At 36.1% G+C, this 20,324-nt stretch overlaps 1 protein-coding gene across 1 annotated transcript in view; it reads right to left on the reverse strand.

Annotated features, from left to right (window-relative positions):
- LOC104556352 (guanine nucleotide-binding protein G(q) subunit alpha) overlaps positions 1-20,324 on the reverse strand; it is a 136,596-nt gene that overhangs the window by 75,839 nt on the left and 40,433 nt on the right. Inside the window, exon 3 of the mRNA XM_062017534.1 lies at positions 15,248-15,432. Coding sequence (XP_061873518.1) covers positions 15,248-15,432 — 185 coding nt within the window. The remainder of the gene's footprint in view (positions 1-15,247; positions 15,433-20,324) is intronic.

A 20,324-nucleotide genomic window follows, 5' to 3' on the forward strand; every position in this document is an offset into this window, starting at 1 on the left:
CCTGTTAAGTGCAAACAACATGGCAGCTGAACCACAGGCTGCTGGTCTAGTAGCAAGGTGACAGCAGGGTATTGGTTAAAAAGACCCATATATGAGAAGTAGGTAACTGCAGACTAAAGATGTAAAAGATGGGTGGTTTCTTGACTCAAGCTATTTTCCTACCAGAGGCAGCTTAGTCTGCTTTCTTTAATGTGCTGACCTGTGGTCTACCATCGATGTTTGTGCAAGTGTATGCAAATCTGTATGGATATGGATGCCACATGCCCTATCAATACATACTACATACCAACACTGGTAAGACAGAAAGGGGTGGAGGAAAACACTGCTTAGTTGACTCAGATTCCCTAGTGAGACTGGTGGTGCAATTAAAAAGAGGAATCTTCTCAGAAGTCTCACTGTGCTTTCACTCTCCATCTACTACTCACAAATTCACTTCTGTTAACAGCTTTCAATTAGAATGGCTGGAAGAGGAGGCAAATAAGCTTTCCCTTCCTAATTGCTATGTCTGACTTCTGTTCAGTTGCAAAAATCTATCCTTCTGTTTTCATATAACTGAAACAGTGACAGTAGAAGGTTAAAGAGCAAGTAAGTGCATTATAAAGATGTGGTAATACAGTTATTAATATTAATTATATTAATAAAAGGTGGTAATATGGGGAAAAAAATAGGATGATGATGGAAAACATTAGTTTTTCTTATGACTTGAATATGTATGACTTCCAAAACTAAGACTCATTTGTTACAACTTCTCAGAGAAGAAAGATTTGCTGATCACCCCACTCCCTCCCCCCAAAAAGAAGGGAGAGTCACTGAAAGCAGAATTAGCAGTTCAGTTATGCATCCTGTTGTACAATCCAGATTTAAGAATAAAAATATTAAAGTCAAAAGCCCTTCCTGGTGTCTAGAAACTGTTAGTACAATTATCAACTTATTAAAAACCAGTTTTTAAATGCTGTGAGACGTATTTTAGCTAAAAGAGGAAAATTTCTTTTAAAATATTTAAAAGAACTGATGCAAGAAGAAGCAGCATTAATTTCCTCAGATTAAAGGAAATGTACTAAAGCATGTCTTTTGATTCTTCAGAGAAGAATTGCATTTGTTGAAGCTAACATCTCTTTTCCTGCTTTTTATACAGCCAATATTAAAATAAAAGTATTTTTAAGGCAAAGTTCTTTATAAATTTCTTTAAAGTCAAACTGTAGTTAAATCACTGCTATTCCATATCCAGAATACAGAATTTCACTCAGAAGTAACTTTGCTACTATATAAAAAAAAAAAACCAACCAGCAACACAACCCAGAAAAAAATATGTACACTCAAAAAACTCCCAGCTGACAATGTGAAATTCCTGCTCAGAGACTAGGGAACAGAAAAAGAATCTGGACAGGCAACAGTTTATACCTTCAATCTCAAAACAAAGATGAAATGTACATCATATTTTACCGGGAAAAATAAAAAGGGATCAGGTTTGAAAAAAATTAAACCTGACAGCAAAACAGCAGTTGCTTATTTTAGTCTCAGGTAGACCACCTTCTGATTTAGCTTAGGGAAATTGTTTGTTGCTTGCTTTAGCCAGTGGATGGCATATTTAATTATCTGCAATATCTGAGAAGACAGTGAATAAAAGTACACTAAAATGTATTCAACAAAAGGTTCTGGTATGACTTATTGACATTTTATAGCATGTTTTACTGTTGTATGTGAGGTCAGAGTCAAGCTCAGAAAGCTAGCCAAGCAATATATGGGCAATACATTTAACAAGGTGGTGGTGAGGCAAGACAGAGTTAAGTATAAGGTAGTGGTATTTCAGCTTTATACTCTCCTGACTGTTGAAGCTTTTATCTTCAGGCACTACTCAAGTCAAGTCAGAATATCCTCCAGGCTGACGAGCAGCTAGAGTATCTGATGGATAATGCACAGCTTTCTCTACCTCAAAAGTCCATGGTGGTCTAGTCACATCTTTATACACACATCACATGAATATTGCATAGGATTGGAGATAAGTATGGAGATCCCAAGGCTGGGCACAAGTAGCATATATCCAAAAAACCTACAGTCAATTACCTGAACCAGCTGCTGTGTCTATAAAGCATGTACTTCTGTATGTCAGCACAGTAGCACAAGGCACTGACCCACAAACACGATAACAGTATTCACTTCTGCAGTAATACAAGTTTCGAAGCAATCCTGAACTAGTATGATTAACACGTTAGTACAGTGATGTTATAAAGGGAAGGAACAGTTTTGTTTCATACAGGGGTCAAAGCGAACAAAAAAGGAAAAAAAATTAATATGCATTCACTTAAAGTTTTTGAACTTTAAAGTAAATAACATTAATGTTCATTTAAATGCTGTGGAATCCTTTTTAAGATCCACATTTAGGTTCTTGGACATGATCCTCCAATTTACTTATTGGCAGCTATGCTACCTATTAAATTTACGTAAATTAAGTAAAACAAATATTTTGTTAGATATAGATATTACTATAGGATATATAGATCAAATCTTGCAGATTTAGCAAGCATATTCCAACACTTCTGGTAGAACTGATTTTCTTGTGCCTGTATAAGCCAGTCAATCTGAAAGGGATCAAAGACAAGACTCCTTCAGCCTAACTCACTCACAGAGGCAAGAGAACCTAGCTCAACAGTGTGTAGCTCACAGTGATTTATGGCACCATGTGCTGGGCTGCTCTCCATTCATCCCTCAGTGCTGTAAATCAGACACAGGGTGATCCTGATACAGATGAGAATGCACTGCAAGTGGGGAAAGGGGTGCATAGGCTGAGGCACTAGACAGAGCCACAGTGCAGCATGCTGGAAAGGAGGGAGGAAAAGCTCTTCCTTTAACCAGTCTCTCAACAACAGCTTTGAGGCTTTGATCCAGCTCTGTTTTTTCATTTTAAGTGATTAATATTTCAGACCTACCTATTGGTCTCTAACAGCACAGGTCACTGCACGGCAAGATGTAAGAAGATTAAAAACAGCACAGACTAATGCTAACAATCTAAAGAATCTTTCAAAATACAAGAAACATTTTAAAGGGACCAAGTCCTTCCCTTATTCTAGAACTGGCTGTGCGGAAAAAAAAAGTTCTGTAAAGTGCAGAGGAAAATGCTTTCCTCAGCTGCTGAATTTTATTTATAAACTGTAACAATGCTGGCACCTGTAACAAATTTTAACGGTGAAGATTTATCCTTGTTACATTCATCTGCTGATGCAGTGAGGCATAATTATGAGACAAAGTTAAATACAGATGTCTGAATGTTGGGTGTGGTAGGCTTCTGGTTAAGCATATTTTTATTCAGCCTTTCAAAGTATCTATGAACTACAGTTTGTAAGACAAAATTACTTCATAGTAAAAGCATGCATTCCATTTCTGCTTATTGTAAGGAAGAGAGAGTTACCGTCCCTACTTTTCATGTAGCTTGTGAGGAGTGTTTTATGTTTTGTGCAATGCTTCTAACTGCAGACCCAAAATTATGGCATTGTTTTCTGTTTGGTTCCTCAGATACTTGGAAATACTTATCTTTAACAAGCATTGTAGTAAAATTCCTTGGAACTTTCCAGCTGTTATAACCCTGTCTCTGAAAAGAGGGTAGTGGAAAATGCAAATTAATCAGGAAGTCTGTACTCCACAACCATCTTAACCACATTTCATTTGGACATATAAACTTATGCCAAATAATTACTGCATCTGATTAATTCTATGGTCCATACTGATGGAGAAAAGACTCTCCTGAGAAACTCAACAAATTACAAAAAGTCCAAAAGATCAAAAGGGATATAGGAACTTGATAAAAAAAAGCCCCAAACAGTGTAAGCAGTTTCTGTTTATTATTCTCCTCTTAGACTCTTCATTAGAATACAACCTCACAAGACCTGATAGAGAGAATATCCAAGTTGAAAATAAAAAACAACATCCACAAATCTTGAACTGAAGAAAGAGATCTAATTGCCAAATCAAGAATGGCCAGGAAAAAAATAATAAAAGAAAAGGAAACGAAGTGTTTATTTGTTACCTATTGAAAAAGAAATACGTTACGGTCAAAGAATAATGGCTTCATGAGACCACTTGAAACACTAATGCAGCATTACTAAAAACCTATCTTCATGGATTAATCTTTACCTTAAAAGTAGATTCTTGGCAACTGAGCCTACATATCAACTACATTACTCCCTTTACACATGTTTCAATGAAATCCCCTCCAAGGCATATTTATTTAAATTTACTCTCGTTGTGGTGGCTTCATATGAGAAATCTAATTTTCATTCCTTTCCCAAGAGGAAAGAATTTATAAAATCTAATTTCTATGTAGTTTGGACCAGTGATGTAGGGTGCAATGAAAAATGGCATTAAAATGTTGAACTGACAGAATTTGATTCCATTTTATCTTGGCAAGATTTCTGTAGATGGTGGTGTCTGTTTCAGTATATCCAGACAGCTATAACATCTGCTTAGGATGTGCTCGTAAATGGCTGGCGTCTACCGCATAACCCAGTCAGTAGATGGGAAACCAAAAAAAGACTTACTAGATCACAGATATGCATTCCAAAGGGAATTAAGAAAGTTTAATCTCTGTATAGAACTGACTTCAGTGGAGAAAAATTCAGAATATTGTTGCAGCAGTTTTCTTATTTGTTAGATGGACCAAACACTACCCACATTGCAGACTCATATGGCATCATCAGACAGCCATGCACAGGAAGCTCTACAGGAAGATCACAAGAAATTACGAGCATTCAAAAAGGGATAGATAGGCAGAAACATAGCAGAAAGAGCATACACATCACTGGAATCAGGAAATGACAGCTAGTGAGCAAGCACCCTACAACTTCTTTGTTATTAGCATTAGGATCCTCAAAAATCTACTTTAAAGTGTGCATTTCTTTTCTGAAAGAGAGATGAGGAAAAGTTATGTAATTTTTTCAGAGGAGGGAGTTGCCATTTATAACATTTTGCAATGTGCTGAATGAGTACTCCACTATGGCGAGGGTAGCCAGTGCAAATCATTTATCACACAAGAAGGACATGAGCTATAAGGCTGTGCTGCCATGTCCTTCTCTGATTAGATTTGGTTTATTTATAAATACTGCCCTGCAGAAGAACTATTTTTTAAAATTAGGTCTTTCACAAGGAGTCTAATACTGATGTCACATTTTACTGGTCAGTGGCATTACAACAACCCAGAGGTGAAATTACAGATTTCCAAGACTTGGCTTGGAAAAATGCCAATAAGTATTTAGATTCCTCTCTAAGAGTGGCAAGACTTGGGTTGCAAGCAGCAAATAAACTATTCACAACACAGTATAATTAAACAAATTCTAAAAGAACATGCTTCTGAAAACTAACAAGCCTACACAAATAGACATACTGCTTCTAAATCACAAAAAGGTCCTTAGAATCACAGAATCACAGAATGGTAGGGGTTGGAAGGGACCTTTAGAGATCATCTAGTCCAACCCTCCTGCAGAAGCAGGTTCACCTAGATCAGGTTGCACAAGAATGCATCCAGGCAGATCTTGAAGATCTCCAAGGAAAGAGACTCCACACCCTCCCTGGACAGCCTGTACCAAGGCTCCCTCATCCACACAGTAAAATAGTTTTTTCTTATGTTTAAATGGAACTTTTTCTGTTCCAGTTTCATTCCAATACCTATTGCTAGCCACTATACAAAAAAGGGATGCCCCAACCTCCTGACATCCAGCATTTACATACTTATAAATATTAATAAGATAGCCCTGCAGTCTTCTCTTCTCTAGACCCAACAGCCTCAATTCCCGCAGACTTTCCTTGTATGACAGATGTACCAGTCCCTTGATCATCTTGTTGGCCCTGTGCTGGACTCTCTCCAGCACTTTCCTGTCCCTCTTGAGCTAAAGAGCCCAGAACTGGACACAGGACTCCAGATGAGGCCTCACCAGGGCAGAGTAGAGGGGGAGCAGAACCTCCCTTGACTTGCTGGCCACACTCTTCTTGATGCATCCCAGGATGCCATTGGCCTTCTTGGCCATGATGGCACATTGCTGGCTCATGCTTAGTTTATTCCTGGACATACTTTAGAAACCACCTGCATAGTCTATGTTACCTTTGGAAGAAATACCTCACTTACTCTCAATGTGCAGGCTCTTTTGCAGCCTCTGAGAAGATCTGTCCATTCATGCATTCCTCAGTTTCCTTATACATATTCCTTAAATACCCTCCCTTATATGCAAGTTTCAATCACATCAGAAGCTCCCACTTTCTTTAATAAAACCCCATTTTATACTGCATATGCCACAGTACATATATGCACTAGTCAAACATTTTTCATATCTTTTGATGATTTTTCAGTCCAATACCAATGGCTTTTCCATTTTTACCAAAGAACCACTTCACTGCTTTTACTGCAGAAGAGTACTCTAAAGCTGCTTACAAAGAGGTAATTGGTTGAACAAAATGCATCTTTTTCCAAAAAGGTAGTAAATATTGAAGTTATTTTCTTCCCCAGATTGTTACTGCACATCTAAATTTAAAAATCTATAATGCATTTTTGAGAAAAGCTGCCCCATTTTATTCTGTCCTGTGCCTTTCTTTTTATTTACAGATTACTGGCTGCAAAAGAATTCATAGTATCTGGTATACATTTGCAGGGTTTTGGATGGCTTTATTTTCAATCCTTCATTTTTACTCTTTCAACTTTTAAAAGGTCAAAGCAGTATTTAAGTGACGAAGTAAGATAAAGAAAAGAAGAAAAAAAATAACTAAACAAAGTCCATAAAGTTCTAGGTTTATGAGAAAAAGTAATTAAAGCTATACTGGAAAAGATTTCAGCTTTCAAGAAGTTCTTTTTCAATCCGGAGAAACTTAAAGAAAATGCATAGAGTTAAAGGAATCACATAAAAAAGTACATTAAAAGTTACTCAAAAACATTCTGTCCCAGAATCCCTTGAGTTTACGTGCGAGAGTTAAAAAAAAATACAAAACCTCAAAAAACCAGTTTGCCCTCTAAGAGCTTAAAATTGCACAAGATTCTTCCTATTTGATTGTGAAGCATGCCTTTACAAAGTGAGTTTAGCTTTCAGAGGCTGATACAGTAAGTCTAATGTTAGTTCTATTGTCAAATCATATTTGTACATATGCTGTTGTGGCTTAAGAAACAGAAATGTGCTTTTTCATGGAATACCATCTTGATAGGTACCCTTAGTAAAAATTAACAAACAGTCAAAAACAAAAGCAACAAAGAAAACCTTTTCCAATACAAACTACACATTCTTTTCTGTTACTGAAACAGTGGACTGGCAACTGATACTACCTTTGCATCTACACTCAGCTCAGAAGCAGTATTTTAGTAAACTGCAGAAAACTGCTATTAAATCAGAAGAACTCTAAAAATTATTACGAGGCACAAAATCTTTCTGCACAACCACAATTTTGCCAGTGTAGTCTGAAAGACTCTTTAGTCAATCCTGTGGGTGTAAAAACTACTGAATGCCTGTTTCCTACTCTTCAGATTTCTGCTTCAAATGATGCTTGAAGGAGCCTTGAATGATAGGTGCTACCGTATTTCTCCAATTTCAACATAACTTGAACACAACTTGCAATAAAGGAGAAACTACTGGGCTACCTGAAAAATAATCATAATTGACTGAAGAAGCACTAATATAAAGGCACACATAAAAATCTAATTTCCACTTTGCTCTAAAGCTCTTCACAAACACAATATTACATAGAGTGGCCCTACAAACAGTACAATTAGAAAAACAAGTATGCAGTCATGACTTTCCAAAGTCAAAAGACCTTTTCTTCTATAATACAAAGTGTAAAATCTCTGCAGATTACAACTAGATACCGACTCAACACTAAATCCTATCCCTGTGTTTGTCTAGTCTTTGGATAAACAGAAACAAACATCAAAATAGCTATGTGTAATTAACCCTGAATGCCATGATAGGATTTATAAGGCTCACATAATGACTATGTCAATAGCTCTTCCACTGTGGCATATCCTGACTGTTCCTCTATCTGGCATATGGCTGTGCTGCAGCCCAGGAGGCAGGCAGATGTACCCAAGGCTTCTTTATGCTTCAGTGATAGGCAATCACCTTTTCATCCAACCTGTACAACTGGCAGCAGTTTGCTTACAGTAGAAAATACAGCTAGGTAAAGATTGGAGACCAGATGCAAAGAATGTCTTCACACATCAAGGGCACTCATCTACCTTCTTGCACAACCATCAAGATATACAGACAGTTGAAGTCACAGTTCATCAAACAAAAAATACATAAAAATATAGAGTATAATTTGCCCCAGGCAAGTATCCACAAACTCTTACACGCCATAGAGACTGAGGAAATGCGGAGACATGTAAGTGAGAGACACTTCAGGAAGGATTAAAAAAACCTCTTGTAGTTACTACCCCTCCAACACAATATTAAACTCTCTTTTGTCAAGCTTGGGACAGTTCACAGCAGTGGCTTGTCTGTAATAAATGATTTTCCTACCTACCCAGTATCTTAGGTCCATCACAACATTAAGTAATCTATTCGTGGTCTGCATACTTTTTTGCTAAAGCTGCAACATGCATCCATAGCTTTGTGTTTGACTGTTTAGAAAAACTATTAGAAAAAAATCAAAACATAACACCAATAATGTCATGCTCACTTTGCCAATAGCCTCTTCCAGAAGCAAAACACTAGACACTTGTCTCATGCCTCACCTCTATGAAATCACTCAAAGTGAACACAAGGTCTACAAATGGATGAATCCACATAAGCTCACACTCTGAAAACAGGTAGGCATGTGATTGGACTGATGAAGCATGAATATGTAATCGCCTCTCCATGTTTAGACTTTGAACCTATTTTAATCAGGAAAAAGAAAAGTTCAAAATAATCTTTCATAAAAAGCAGAGAAGCAAAGGAATGATGTGAATACTTCTACCAGGAGCAATATATCCTACAGTACAAAAAAATTACATTTGAGGGGAAAAAAAGGGTGTGTTTGAGTTTTTTCTTGGTTTTTTAAAACAATTTTTTTTTAACATTACCTTATTTTCTAAGCCAAAGCTGAACTTCATTGTAAGATAGTCTTCTTGTACCTCAGATGTAACTTGTACCACATAGGAAGTGCAAAATGAACAAAAGACTAAAAAAACCTGTAGAAAAATATGGTCCATTTTAGCTGAAGATTTTGAATCCATTGCAGTAAACTTCATTTCAAGCAACATTTCTGTGTTACTAGAAATGAACAATGAAGACATGAGACTTCGAGAACTTTTAGTCATTCTACATCACATAAATAGATCCAAATTCTCCAGAAAATTTCACTGTGGAAAGGAAATATCTTCATAAAGTTACAGAGGAAAATAAGACAAAAATATTTCATTCTCAAATTACTTCAGAAATAAGTGTGAGATAGTTTCACAGTGTGTCTTCTGTAGAAATTAATGAAATTACTAGGAAGCTATTACTTTTAAATATTTTCCGCTAAGAAATACTTATAAATGGTTTCATTTACACAGTTCCTGTATAAATACCTACGTTTACCTAACTGCTGCTGATTATGGATAAAGTCAAAACCATTCTAAGAGTACAAAATACTATTACCTTCAAATAAATGCCAAACTCCTACACATACAAAAGTTGTCTAAGCGTATCTCACATCTTTGTTGTCAGAGAGCATGCTCATGTGAATATTTATTTTCAGAGGTACAGTATGTCCTGCAAACAGAATAACTAAGCAATAAACATATCTGAAGCAGAACAGTCAGAAATAAGGGAAACAAAAAAATGCCAGAAGCCTGCTTTCCCATATTTATGATCCTTTATGCAGCGTATGAGTGATCACAAAATCTACAAGAATCTGCCAGCATTATTAGCAGCCATTTTGTTCTCCACACCAGCAGAAAAAGTAAAATGGTGGAACTGGACAGATAAAACACGGATATCATGCCCCACATGAGTGTTTTCCTACATGATTTATCACTTCCTGTTAGCAAAGGGTAGCTAATCACTTAAAATGTCATATTCAAAAAAATAATGAGCTTCACTTAAAAATGAAACGTAATAGGAGGAAAGAAGATATTTTATTGCTCCAAGAAAGACTAGCTAAATTTTACTTTTCAAATTTGTGTTGAACTGCAGGCTAAGGCAGTTTCTTCATTTCATATTGAAATTACCTATCATTTTACTGGGGAAAGGAAGTGTTCATTTATCTGTATGTTTATTTTAAATAAAGATATTCTCAGCTCTTCATGGGAATATTCAACCCTGCTTGTCTAGCTTACTTCTGATATACAATTATATTTTTCCCCCACAGTTGGAAAAACAACTAAAACTCACACTTCTTTTGGGGTAAACTATGAAAAAGCTGAGGAGGATAGAGCAGCGGAAACAAGCAACTTCTTTTACATTTCCATTGGCGCAATGCAGACACATGCAAGAGACTTCTTCTCCAAACAGAGAGCAAGCAAATGAGTGAACTGGCAGAAAGACAACAAAATGTTATATTATTTAACATATCGGGGTTTGGGGGAGGTTTACAGAATTTATTCAAATATATAAATGAGGAGAAAGAAAACAGCAGAGAGTAGGACTAAACGGTAAGGGCATGAGTAAGTAGATAAAGACCTGCTGAGGTCAAATGTACAGAAGACTGGAGAGATGCCAGAGAGAAAGGCAGGGCATGAGCAGAGTAAATGACTAATAGAAGGAGAATGAGAAAGACAGTTGAGGAGAGGCTGGGATCTAGGATCATCAGACACCTCACAGAGGTCTCTTCACAAAGCACTCTGGAGGAAACTGTTCATGGGTCTACTGGAGTCCCTAAAGTTCACATAAACATCCTCATGGGAAGAAACCCATCTGTCAGGTAGGTGGGTTTTACCTTGCATTATAGCTCCTGTAAAAAACAAAAAAAGAAAGCAAGCTATTTTTGGCTCCTGTATCTGAATATATATTGTTAAAGGACCATGATACTTTAACTATACACTTCCATGCTGGCTGGCTCTGCAGCAATCTGTTTCTTGCCAAAATAACGTATCTGGAGCTTTTGGTATTTAACTCTTCCATAAGGCTCCCATTCATTACGTAATTTTTCTTTGGTTCTGAATGCCTGGAAAAGAACACTTGAGAGTACTTCAATTCTAATTAAATACCAATTAACACTATTAATATAAAACTTTTTCTTGTAACCTGTTTTAAGCCTGCTGCAGAACACAGTTCACTTGGCTTTCTCTAGCTGCTTGAAGAGACATTTGATTGATTATCTCTGTTACAAACCAGTAAGCATTTATTTCATTTCACCATTCCAAGAACATAATTCTTTTAAAAAAATGACAAAACAACAAAACCCAAAAATATACCCCTTTAAACACACAAAAATCCCACACGTTACGCATCAACTGACAGTCAACAATCCTCCAAGTGTCTGTAGGAGGCTCTTTCCTCAAAAGCACGTTTGTTGAACATCAACATCACTTTTCATAAAAGAGATCTAGAACACTTAACACCCCCAACTATACACTTGAGATAAAAATGTATGCAATCTGACTCCATACCTGTTCCTGTTGCCCTGCTTCTGCTGGTTTTTTTTTTGTTTGTTTGTTTGCATCAATGGATTTGACTAACCTACAAGAAATGAGCTAACAAGGTAAACATGGACTTGAACATAATACCAGCAAGATTCTGGACTTTGAAAACATTTCCCATATCTGCCTAATTTTTACTGTAAAACATTCCCCAAAGAGAACAGGAACAAATATATAAACAACTTCAGTAGAAAACACTCTCAGAAACTTAACAGCAAATACCTAAGTCTACAATAAATCTTGCTTTTATGTTTTCAACCTCTTTAAAAACTTTCTTGTAGCCTGTTCCATTACTCACTTTAGCTATCTTGTTATGAATATTTAAGAAGTCTAACAGGAAATTATGGGCAAGGGTTTCAAGTAAGATTTCCTGCCTGTTGATCACCATGGAGTGACACCTTCCTAATACTGTCCGCTGGAGTAGAGAGACAACTTGTGTTTTGGATGTTACATTGAAAGGGAATAGTATGGCGTAACAGTGGTACTTGCTGTTTGGCATATTAATAGATTTGGTAGAACTTCTTAGCAACAAGAGAGAAAAAGAAAAGCCAGCCATGTATACTCCCCACCCTCAGTAATTTAAAAAAAAAAAAAAAAAAAAAGAGAGAGAGAGAGAAAGGGAAAATAGATGTTGGATTACAAAAGAAAGGTTTGTAAGGCGTTACCAAGAGCACTGGAAATATGATGTGAGAATTTAAAAGACTAAAGTGAATGGTCTTATTTCAGTACTTAAAAGGAATGACAGAAGCATAGATACACAGTTCAGCTTTCTAAAAAGACAAACTGTAAAAGCCACAAACTATTTTAACGTTTTTAACTTGAATATCTATGGTTGCACATGAGGTAGTACTGTACACTCACAAGACTTTGCAAAGACAGGTAATTTTGAGAATTGCTTATGAACATCTTAATAAAAAAGAGGGCTTTCTCTTCCTCATACTTCACAAAATACTTCTTAATCTAAAATTCAATAGCCAAATGAAAACTTCATGAATTCTAGTTAAAAATAAGTAACGAAAGCACAATAACATCTACCCAAAAGGAAAATTAAAAAGTAGTCCATACTATTTCCTACAACAGAGAAATTCTTAAGGAAAGGGCAACACCCTCAGCCATTACGTTAAACCTCAGAAGAGCTCATATTCTGAAGCTTAACATGAAAAATAAATATCTTTCATGTTATAATGCTCTATCATTAGTTCTGGGATATTACATTTTAAACTCTAATAGTTAGATTTCTGAACTGATTTTCTCCACTCTGATAGCAAACCTTTCAGAACAGCCTAGATTATTACAACACAGGACAAAACATTTCAGTCTCTGCCTTTTTAGTTCTGTTGGTGACTATGATGTCAACACAACTTCACAGGAAGAACTAACTCATTAAACTTCAAACTTGCTTCTTGCTACATGGATTATATTAAAATAATCCAATCTCAATGTTACTGTCAAGTTGTATACTACACAAAGATTGCAACTGCTCCCCTAACTGTTTGATACAAAAGCATTACAAATTCCAGAAGCACTCCAAGATCCAAAAGACCTCAATTTTAGCTGTTTCCAGGTAAAGATAACAAAATTGGTACAGCAAGAGAAAAGCCTTTCTAATTTCCCCAAAGTTTATCACAGAACATGAAGAATTTGACAAAAAAAAAAAAAATCACTTTTCTTTAGGCCTTTACCACATCAATAACAGCTTGAGCTGCAGATTTCTGAACTATTGTGCAAAACAACCACTGTGCTAAAAATATGTTTGTTACTCAAACTTTGAGATATTCTCTCCAGAGATAGGACTTCCTGATAGGAGATTCAAATTAATAGGAAGTTCTCTTCCTGTGTTTTCTAGGCTGCTACATTAATGAGTTTGCTTTCAATCGCCTTTAAAAAAAGTAGCAGATTAACCAATTGATTGGTATTCACTGTTTTAATGTGAAGTTACCTTGCTTATAAAGCAGAGGTGTAGTAGATCTTTTCTATTTTGGCTGTATCAAGTTTGGTTTCCACTGTATTTCCAAAGGAATCTGCAAAGGAATTCCCTTGAGACTCTTTAGTTTGTGATTTCTGTTTTCCTCTGTATGTAGCCCTATTTGAAACTGATGGGAATGCTTGTGGAGGAGCTGAGCACAAAGACAGACTCTTACTTTCAGAAAAGTTATTTCTATACAGAGAAAGTGAACAGCCTCTGGTCATGTGTACAAAAATACATCAAAAGCAACCAACTTACTCCAACTATATAAAAGCATGATACAAAATCAGCACTTTCAACTTAAACAGTAACTATAGAACATACACTCCCAAGGAAAAAAAGTTCTGACTTACATTTAGGACTTCCAGATACTACAGTAAACTGACAAGTAATACCAATTTTGAAGAAAATGTTTTACAGTCAACTAACTTTTGAAGTCAATATGCTGTCTGTTTTGTGCACAGCAAAAATACTGAGCCAAAAGGCTGAAATACACATTGAAATGCAGTTTTCCTTTTAACTCTACCTGCACCTTTGATTTTGATTCATGAGGGATGGGAGGCAACTAGAAAGCTCCAGCACTAAGACTAGGAAGTTCGACTGTCTTTTTAAAATTACGGCAGTTTTTTTCAGTCTTTTTCATATATACAAAACCTCCCACCTACTACTAAAGAAGGTTAACAACAGGTATTTTCACAGAGAGGATCCTCTTGACTTCCCACTACATAAACCCAGGCTCCTGCAAGATTCTGGTTATTGCAACATTATATCACTAACAAAGTAACAACCACCTGCAATGACTTTGGCAGATGCAAATAGCAAAACAAAGCTTCTCTTACCGTGGCCATAAGCTTTGTCTGTCCTACTTCTAAATTAGATACCTTAAAACACATACAAGCAGGTCAATTCACATAATTAAACATCATATATGGAGGCACAAAAGATTTTCATCTTAACACAAGTTTATATCAGCCTGTCGTCCCTAGTTAACAAAAAGTTAACTATTTTATTGCAAATGTCCTTGGGTTTTGATAGCTTCTGGTATTTAGTCAGAGAAAATATTATTTTCATCCAGAATTACTAAATTATCATTAAATACTCCCTTACAAGATTCAAAGAAAGGTGAGTCCTCCACTTATGAGAGACCTTAAACTCTCTGCCTGACAAAGTTACTGATAATGGCTCAACAGGAAAAATCAGAACAAGTTCTCAGGACCTGTTATCAAAGTCATAACACTCCTGTGACAAGTAGAAGATATAGCCATGTAATCCTGTGCTATATCATGTACTTGGACAAATGTCAAGCATTTCACTCTTACAGGTATGCCCATATATTTTTCTAGTATTTTCAATTTTTTCCACATGTAATGTTAAAGGCAAATGTTAAGCTGTTAAGATTCTGCTACAGATCTGACGAATTGTTTAACTTTGGCCAGAGGGAGGAAAAGACAAGGAGTAAGTCACAGTCAAACTGCAGTCTGCCATTAAATCTCTGCACTGTGACAAACCTCCCACGCACCTTGTTAAAAACAGCACCTTTGTCTTTTCAAAGTAGCAAAAAGTGCAGAGAACTACAGGAAGGACTGGAAGATGCCCTTTTCATTGGAGGTTTGAGTATAATTCGTGTGATGTAATTGCTTTGAGACCTTCAGTAAAATTCCTAAAATAACAAAAGGAAGAGCTTCAGCTATGGAAATAAACAAAAATCTCACCTTGTTATGTTCATATTTGTACGGGATTTTGAGGGTATCCATGGCTCTGATCATGGCCTGCATTGCTGTAAATATATTCTGGTACACCAGTTTTGTAAAGCCCCTTTTGTCTTCATCAGAGTAACCTGATCCATGAATGATTCTCATCTGCTTGATAAACGTGCTTTTGCCACTCTCTCCTGTGCCTACAAGACAAATAGCAAAGATATGTTTTAGTCACTGGATGAAATAGAACTTTTTTGGTAAAATGCTGACAGCTTGTTTAGTGCAGGGCTGAAGAGTGTCAAGAGGGCTTAGAAGATAACTACGAGGACCAGTTCGGACAGCAGCATCAGTAGCAACTGAAGTAGCACTGAATTACAACTTGTGTTTTCATTTAAAAAATTAAGAGCAAAACAAAACTCTAAAATATAAATATATGAATGCATATCTTAAAATTTTCCATTCTTTAAAATATAATTGTCCAAAATATCTAACTTAAGTGATTACTATGAGACTTTCTATCACAAAAATTCAGAAAGAAAAATCTTCCTTGCCAAGTTTCAGGACATTATAGTAAGCCATGTACAAACAAAAGATTAGCTTGTGTTTCAGTTTGGTTTTCTTGTTCCATTGGTTTTGTTTTTTAGTAAACCAACCAAGTAGTGTAACAATTACAGCCCTACAAACTTTAACCTCATAAACACGTGATATCAATGTTAATTAAAATTTGGCCCATATTCATTAATAAGCAGTCAGTTCTTCCTTCTTCTAAATTTCTTCACGTCTCTGTACTATAAGCAGCCCTTTAAAGGTCTGGGTTTTATTTTAATCATTTCTGTAAAGCTTTAACAGCTCACACAACAATACTGATGTTCCAGAACAAATGTCCCTTACACAAAGTTTTAGGTGCTTTGTCAGAGAAGGGTATTTCACAGTAGTGCAGTGCAAGGTTAAAGGAGCAACACTTAAGCATTTCTCAGGTACCACACACTGCAAAAAATCTAATTTCTAAGTCTGTGAAAGCTTTTATCTTTACCATGAGCAGAATTTTGAAACCTTCAGTTCTGCTTCTCGCAAGCATAAACCAAAACTCTAACACAAGTCTTCCTAGTACCTACATTCTCAGAAAAAACAAGTACAATGTTACATACCGACTAATTCTATTTCTCCAGAGAGAAAGTGGTTATCACTATAATGAAGAAGAACATGCCCTGAAGCTGAAAGGTGAGGTCAAGTCCGCTTCTACTCTCAGTCTTTTTGGGAGTACAAGGCCTGCACTGTGGTCAGACATGCAGCACCACGTGCACAGGCCACCTCTGCAGGGCCCTGCCTAGGCACCAGCCAGAACTTGCCCCACACAATCCAACAAACTCATGCCAGCCAGGCATGGGTCTCTGCAACAGAGGAAGTACTACAGGCCATCTCCAGTCAATGGTACCTGCCTGTTTTCCATTTCATCAGAATCAAGGGTGAGATCTTTTGTTTCTGCAATCTAGCAGAAGGAAGAAAGCATTGATGTCCTTAAAACTGTACAAAATTACAAACCTAGACAATATAGAACTACTGCATAGTAAAAAATACTTCAGACTACCCTTAAGACCACCAGTTTTTCTCATTTTCTAAAATCTATGAAATATTGTCATGTCTTTTACACATAAAGGTAAATAAAGTGCCATATCACACACTTTTTAGTAATTCTGTAATACTGTCCATCTTCTCTGTTGTGATAGGCCACACATTTACCACAAAAATCTGCCCAACATGAACCTTATAAAGCACAGAACAGAACATGAGATGCCTTTTTGACATGATTTAACTCTTTTGCTAAAGATTATGCTTTAACTATTGTCTAAGAAAATCATTTCCACCAAACACCTCTGAATCGGTGACTTCCAGTTTTGGTCCTGATTCTTCCCTACATGGGAATCCAGATTCCCTCAAAATCCACCAATGCAAATTAAGCACAGAAATAGGAGGAAGATGCTTGTATTATCTACTCTATTTTCAATCCTGAAGCTTCTAATTATTTTAGTTCTTTATTGTGAGCATGTGTAGCAACAAATATTACACACGATAATCACACAAGAAATCATCGTGGTAAAGCATTTGCATTATATTAGAGCAGATTATTTCAGACTACTTACACCTTGAAATTGAGTATACAAAAAAACTGCATTATGTAAGACAACAAAATAACAATAAAAAAAATTTAAGTCTGTATTTTATCTAGCTTTGTGATTCTGTAACTGAGTGTACTAACACTTCATCAACAAAAGACCAGTAACAAATTATATTTGTAGACCTAAAGATGTAGATACACACACACACACACAAATATGTATATTTTAAAATATTTTTATATACACATGTATACCCAAAATATATACTGTGTATACATATAAAATCTGTTTAACAACCATACATATATGAAAATGGTGTGCCGCCTTTTTGAAAGCCATCTCAAAGCTTCCTGGAGTCTGTCACTCCCTAGATCAATGCTTAAAACTACCTCCTGGGCCTGACCACAGGCTAATTTTATGCTTAAGCCAACAGCAAAGATGAGAACATTTGTAGTCTTCCTTAAACACATGGAGGGTAACATGCACAAGGGCAAAGTGTGAAATATATGCTGATGAAAATGGAAAGTATGAAAAATTTCTAGCACAGGATGCACGACAATAGGATAAAAACATGAATGACAACAAAAAAATTTACAGGATTGTCCAAAAACTACTAAGACATGACTTTTTAGCACAATATACAGGAAATCATAACAACTTCACATTTACATTTCTTCTTAGACTGTTTTGATCAAGGGCAGAAAGTAAACATTTATATAGTATTGCTGAAAAAAGAACTAAATTTTCACTACAGATTTTTTTTTTGTAACAGTGCCATCAAATCTCAATGTGGGGGAAAAAAAAATCCCGTGAAAATTGCTGAACAGTGATAGAACACCATTTACAAGCATGTCACTACAGATTTGCTCAGTTACGTCTCCCCATCTCACATGGATGTGCAACACATCTATATGTTTTTGAATTTCTCTGCATTGTAACTTAAACATTATCTTGACTGACCAAATACAAGGCTGTTTTTGAACTAAAACAACAAAGATACTATTCTCTAAGCAAAACCCACACCGGCATCTGTTAAGAAAAGAAATGTTGCTAAACTACATCTGATTCTCTGTGTTTATTCCTAAGTCTGGTCTATAAAAGGGCAAGAAAAAAAATACTGTTTGAAATCTAGTATTTAAATTAGGTAGAAAAAGACATTGTTAATATGTAAGGCGGAAAAATGCATCGAAATCCATTACCCTGATATTCGCTACACACATACATTTACTATGAACTGTTAAATCAGCCTTGTGTACATTCCCAGAACACTGGCTTTTAGCTTGGGACATCATGGTAGAAAGAAGCCCAGAGGCACCTGGAAAGTGAAGATTCATATGTCAGAGTGGGGAACAGCCTGACATTTCTGTTGCTGACCATTTTTCTACTGGCAGTATTTTTATACATACACTGTTTCATCAAACGTTCACCCAGAAAAAGCAGTCTGTTGTGCACTGATTTACATACTTGAAAAACAGCACAGAAATCAACCTCATCAGGTATCAGTAGGAGGTTAAGTCCTATGAGAAGTGAAAGCTAAAACAAGTAATAAGGAGGTGACACAGGAAAGGAAAGATACTCAGTTACAACTATAAAGTTGCATTTCACTTGGAAGATAGTTTTATGTCCTCTTTTCTACTACTAATTCAGCTATAGAGAAACCAAAAATATAGTTTCTTTTGTTTCCATTCCAGCAGTGGAATGCAGCAGGATCACATTTCTTCCAAAACCCAGTATGGTCTTATATGAAAACATTAAAAATTGCAGAATTCAAGCCTCGAATTGGCCTGGCTTCATAGCTGCCAAAGTATCCGAAACATATTAAAAAATGCATGAGATCATCCTGGGAGCTGAAGCAAAGGAGCTTGCCTGTCCCACTATTTGGAACAGCAGCCTTCAGGCTCACCATTGAAGGCCACTGTCAGGAAGGAATTTGACCAGCTCACCCTGTTACAGCTCCATGCAAGTTCTGGAGCAGAACTAGCATATCTCTTCTCCGTCAAAAGAAGGTGGTGAGGCTAGTGAAACAAGCAGGCTCCTAAACAAACAACTTTGTCCAGCTGATGTGATCAAGAATCTACACAGACAGGTTCACAATATTGATGCCTTATGAATAGATCATTGCAGCCTTGACCATCACCTCTGTCAACAGTGGCCACAACTATACAGTTGCGCAGCAGCTTCAAGTTGGTACAACTATTACCTAATACTCTGCTCTAACTTCCTGAAAGATATTTAAGTACCAGCCAATAACTCGAATTATTTTATACAACTGTGAATTAAGTTTTGGCACTGACCATTTTCGTCTCGGTCATAAAAACTCAGGTATAACATCAAAGATTTTAAATGACAACTCATGTACAGACATTAGTAGAATTTCTTTAAGGAAACCTAATGAGCCCTAATAATTAATGTATTAGGTATGGTTATTTTTTCTGTAACATTAACAGCAGTACTATACTATCTTTCTTCTGTGACTATTTAACACCTTAATTAATATTAATATATTAGACCTCATAAGACTTATTTGATGTTAGGAAACATTTTTTATAGCATTTCAGATAGACTAATGGAAAAGGCAATGGAACAGGAAAGTACACAAAGTTTCAAGTGCAGCAACACAAGAAGACAAAAATAGAGCTAAGGTCTCCTGATGTCAGTTCCTACACCAATAGCAGACAGTTTTGTATTTACATTAAGAATTGAATGGAGTAACTACAAAAAGCTAAGTTGGGAGAAAACTCAAGGGAGTGTCTTTGACATTTAACAAAGTACAGGTATAAATTAAGTGCCATTAATGGGAGAGGTGTCCATACTATTCTATTGTCAAATGTTTGTTTCACAGACAGAATGGCTTTAATTTAAAATCAGTATATAATCATCATCTTAAATCATTTTGTTTACAATCCACATCTCCATATTCCACTTACTTTCAAAAAAGAAACATATAATCATTTTATCATTCACCAAATTACCTC

Source organism: Colius striatus, chromosome Z, assembly GCF_028858725.1.
Source record: "Colius striatus isolate bColStr4 chromosome Z, bColStr4.1.hap1, whole genome shotgun sequence".
NCBI lineage: Eukaryota > Metazoa > Chordata > Aves > Coliiformes > Coliidae > Colius > Colius striatus.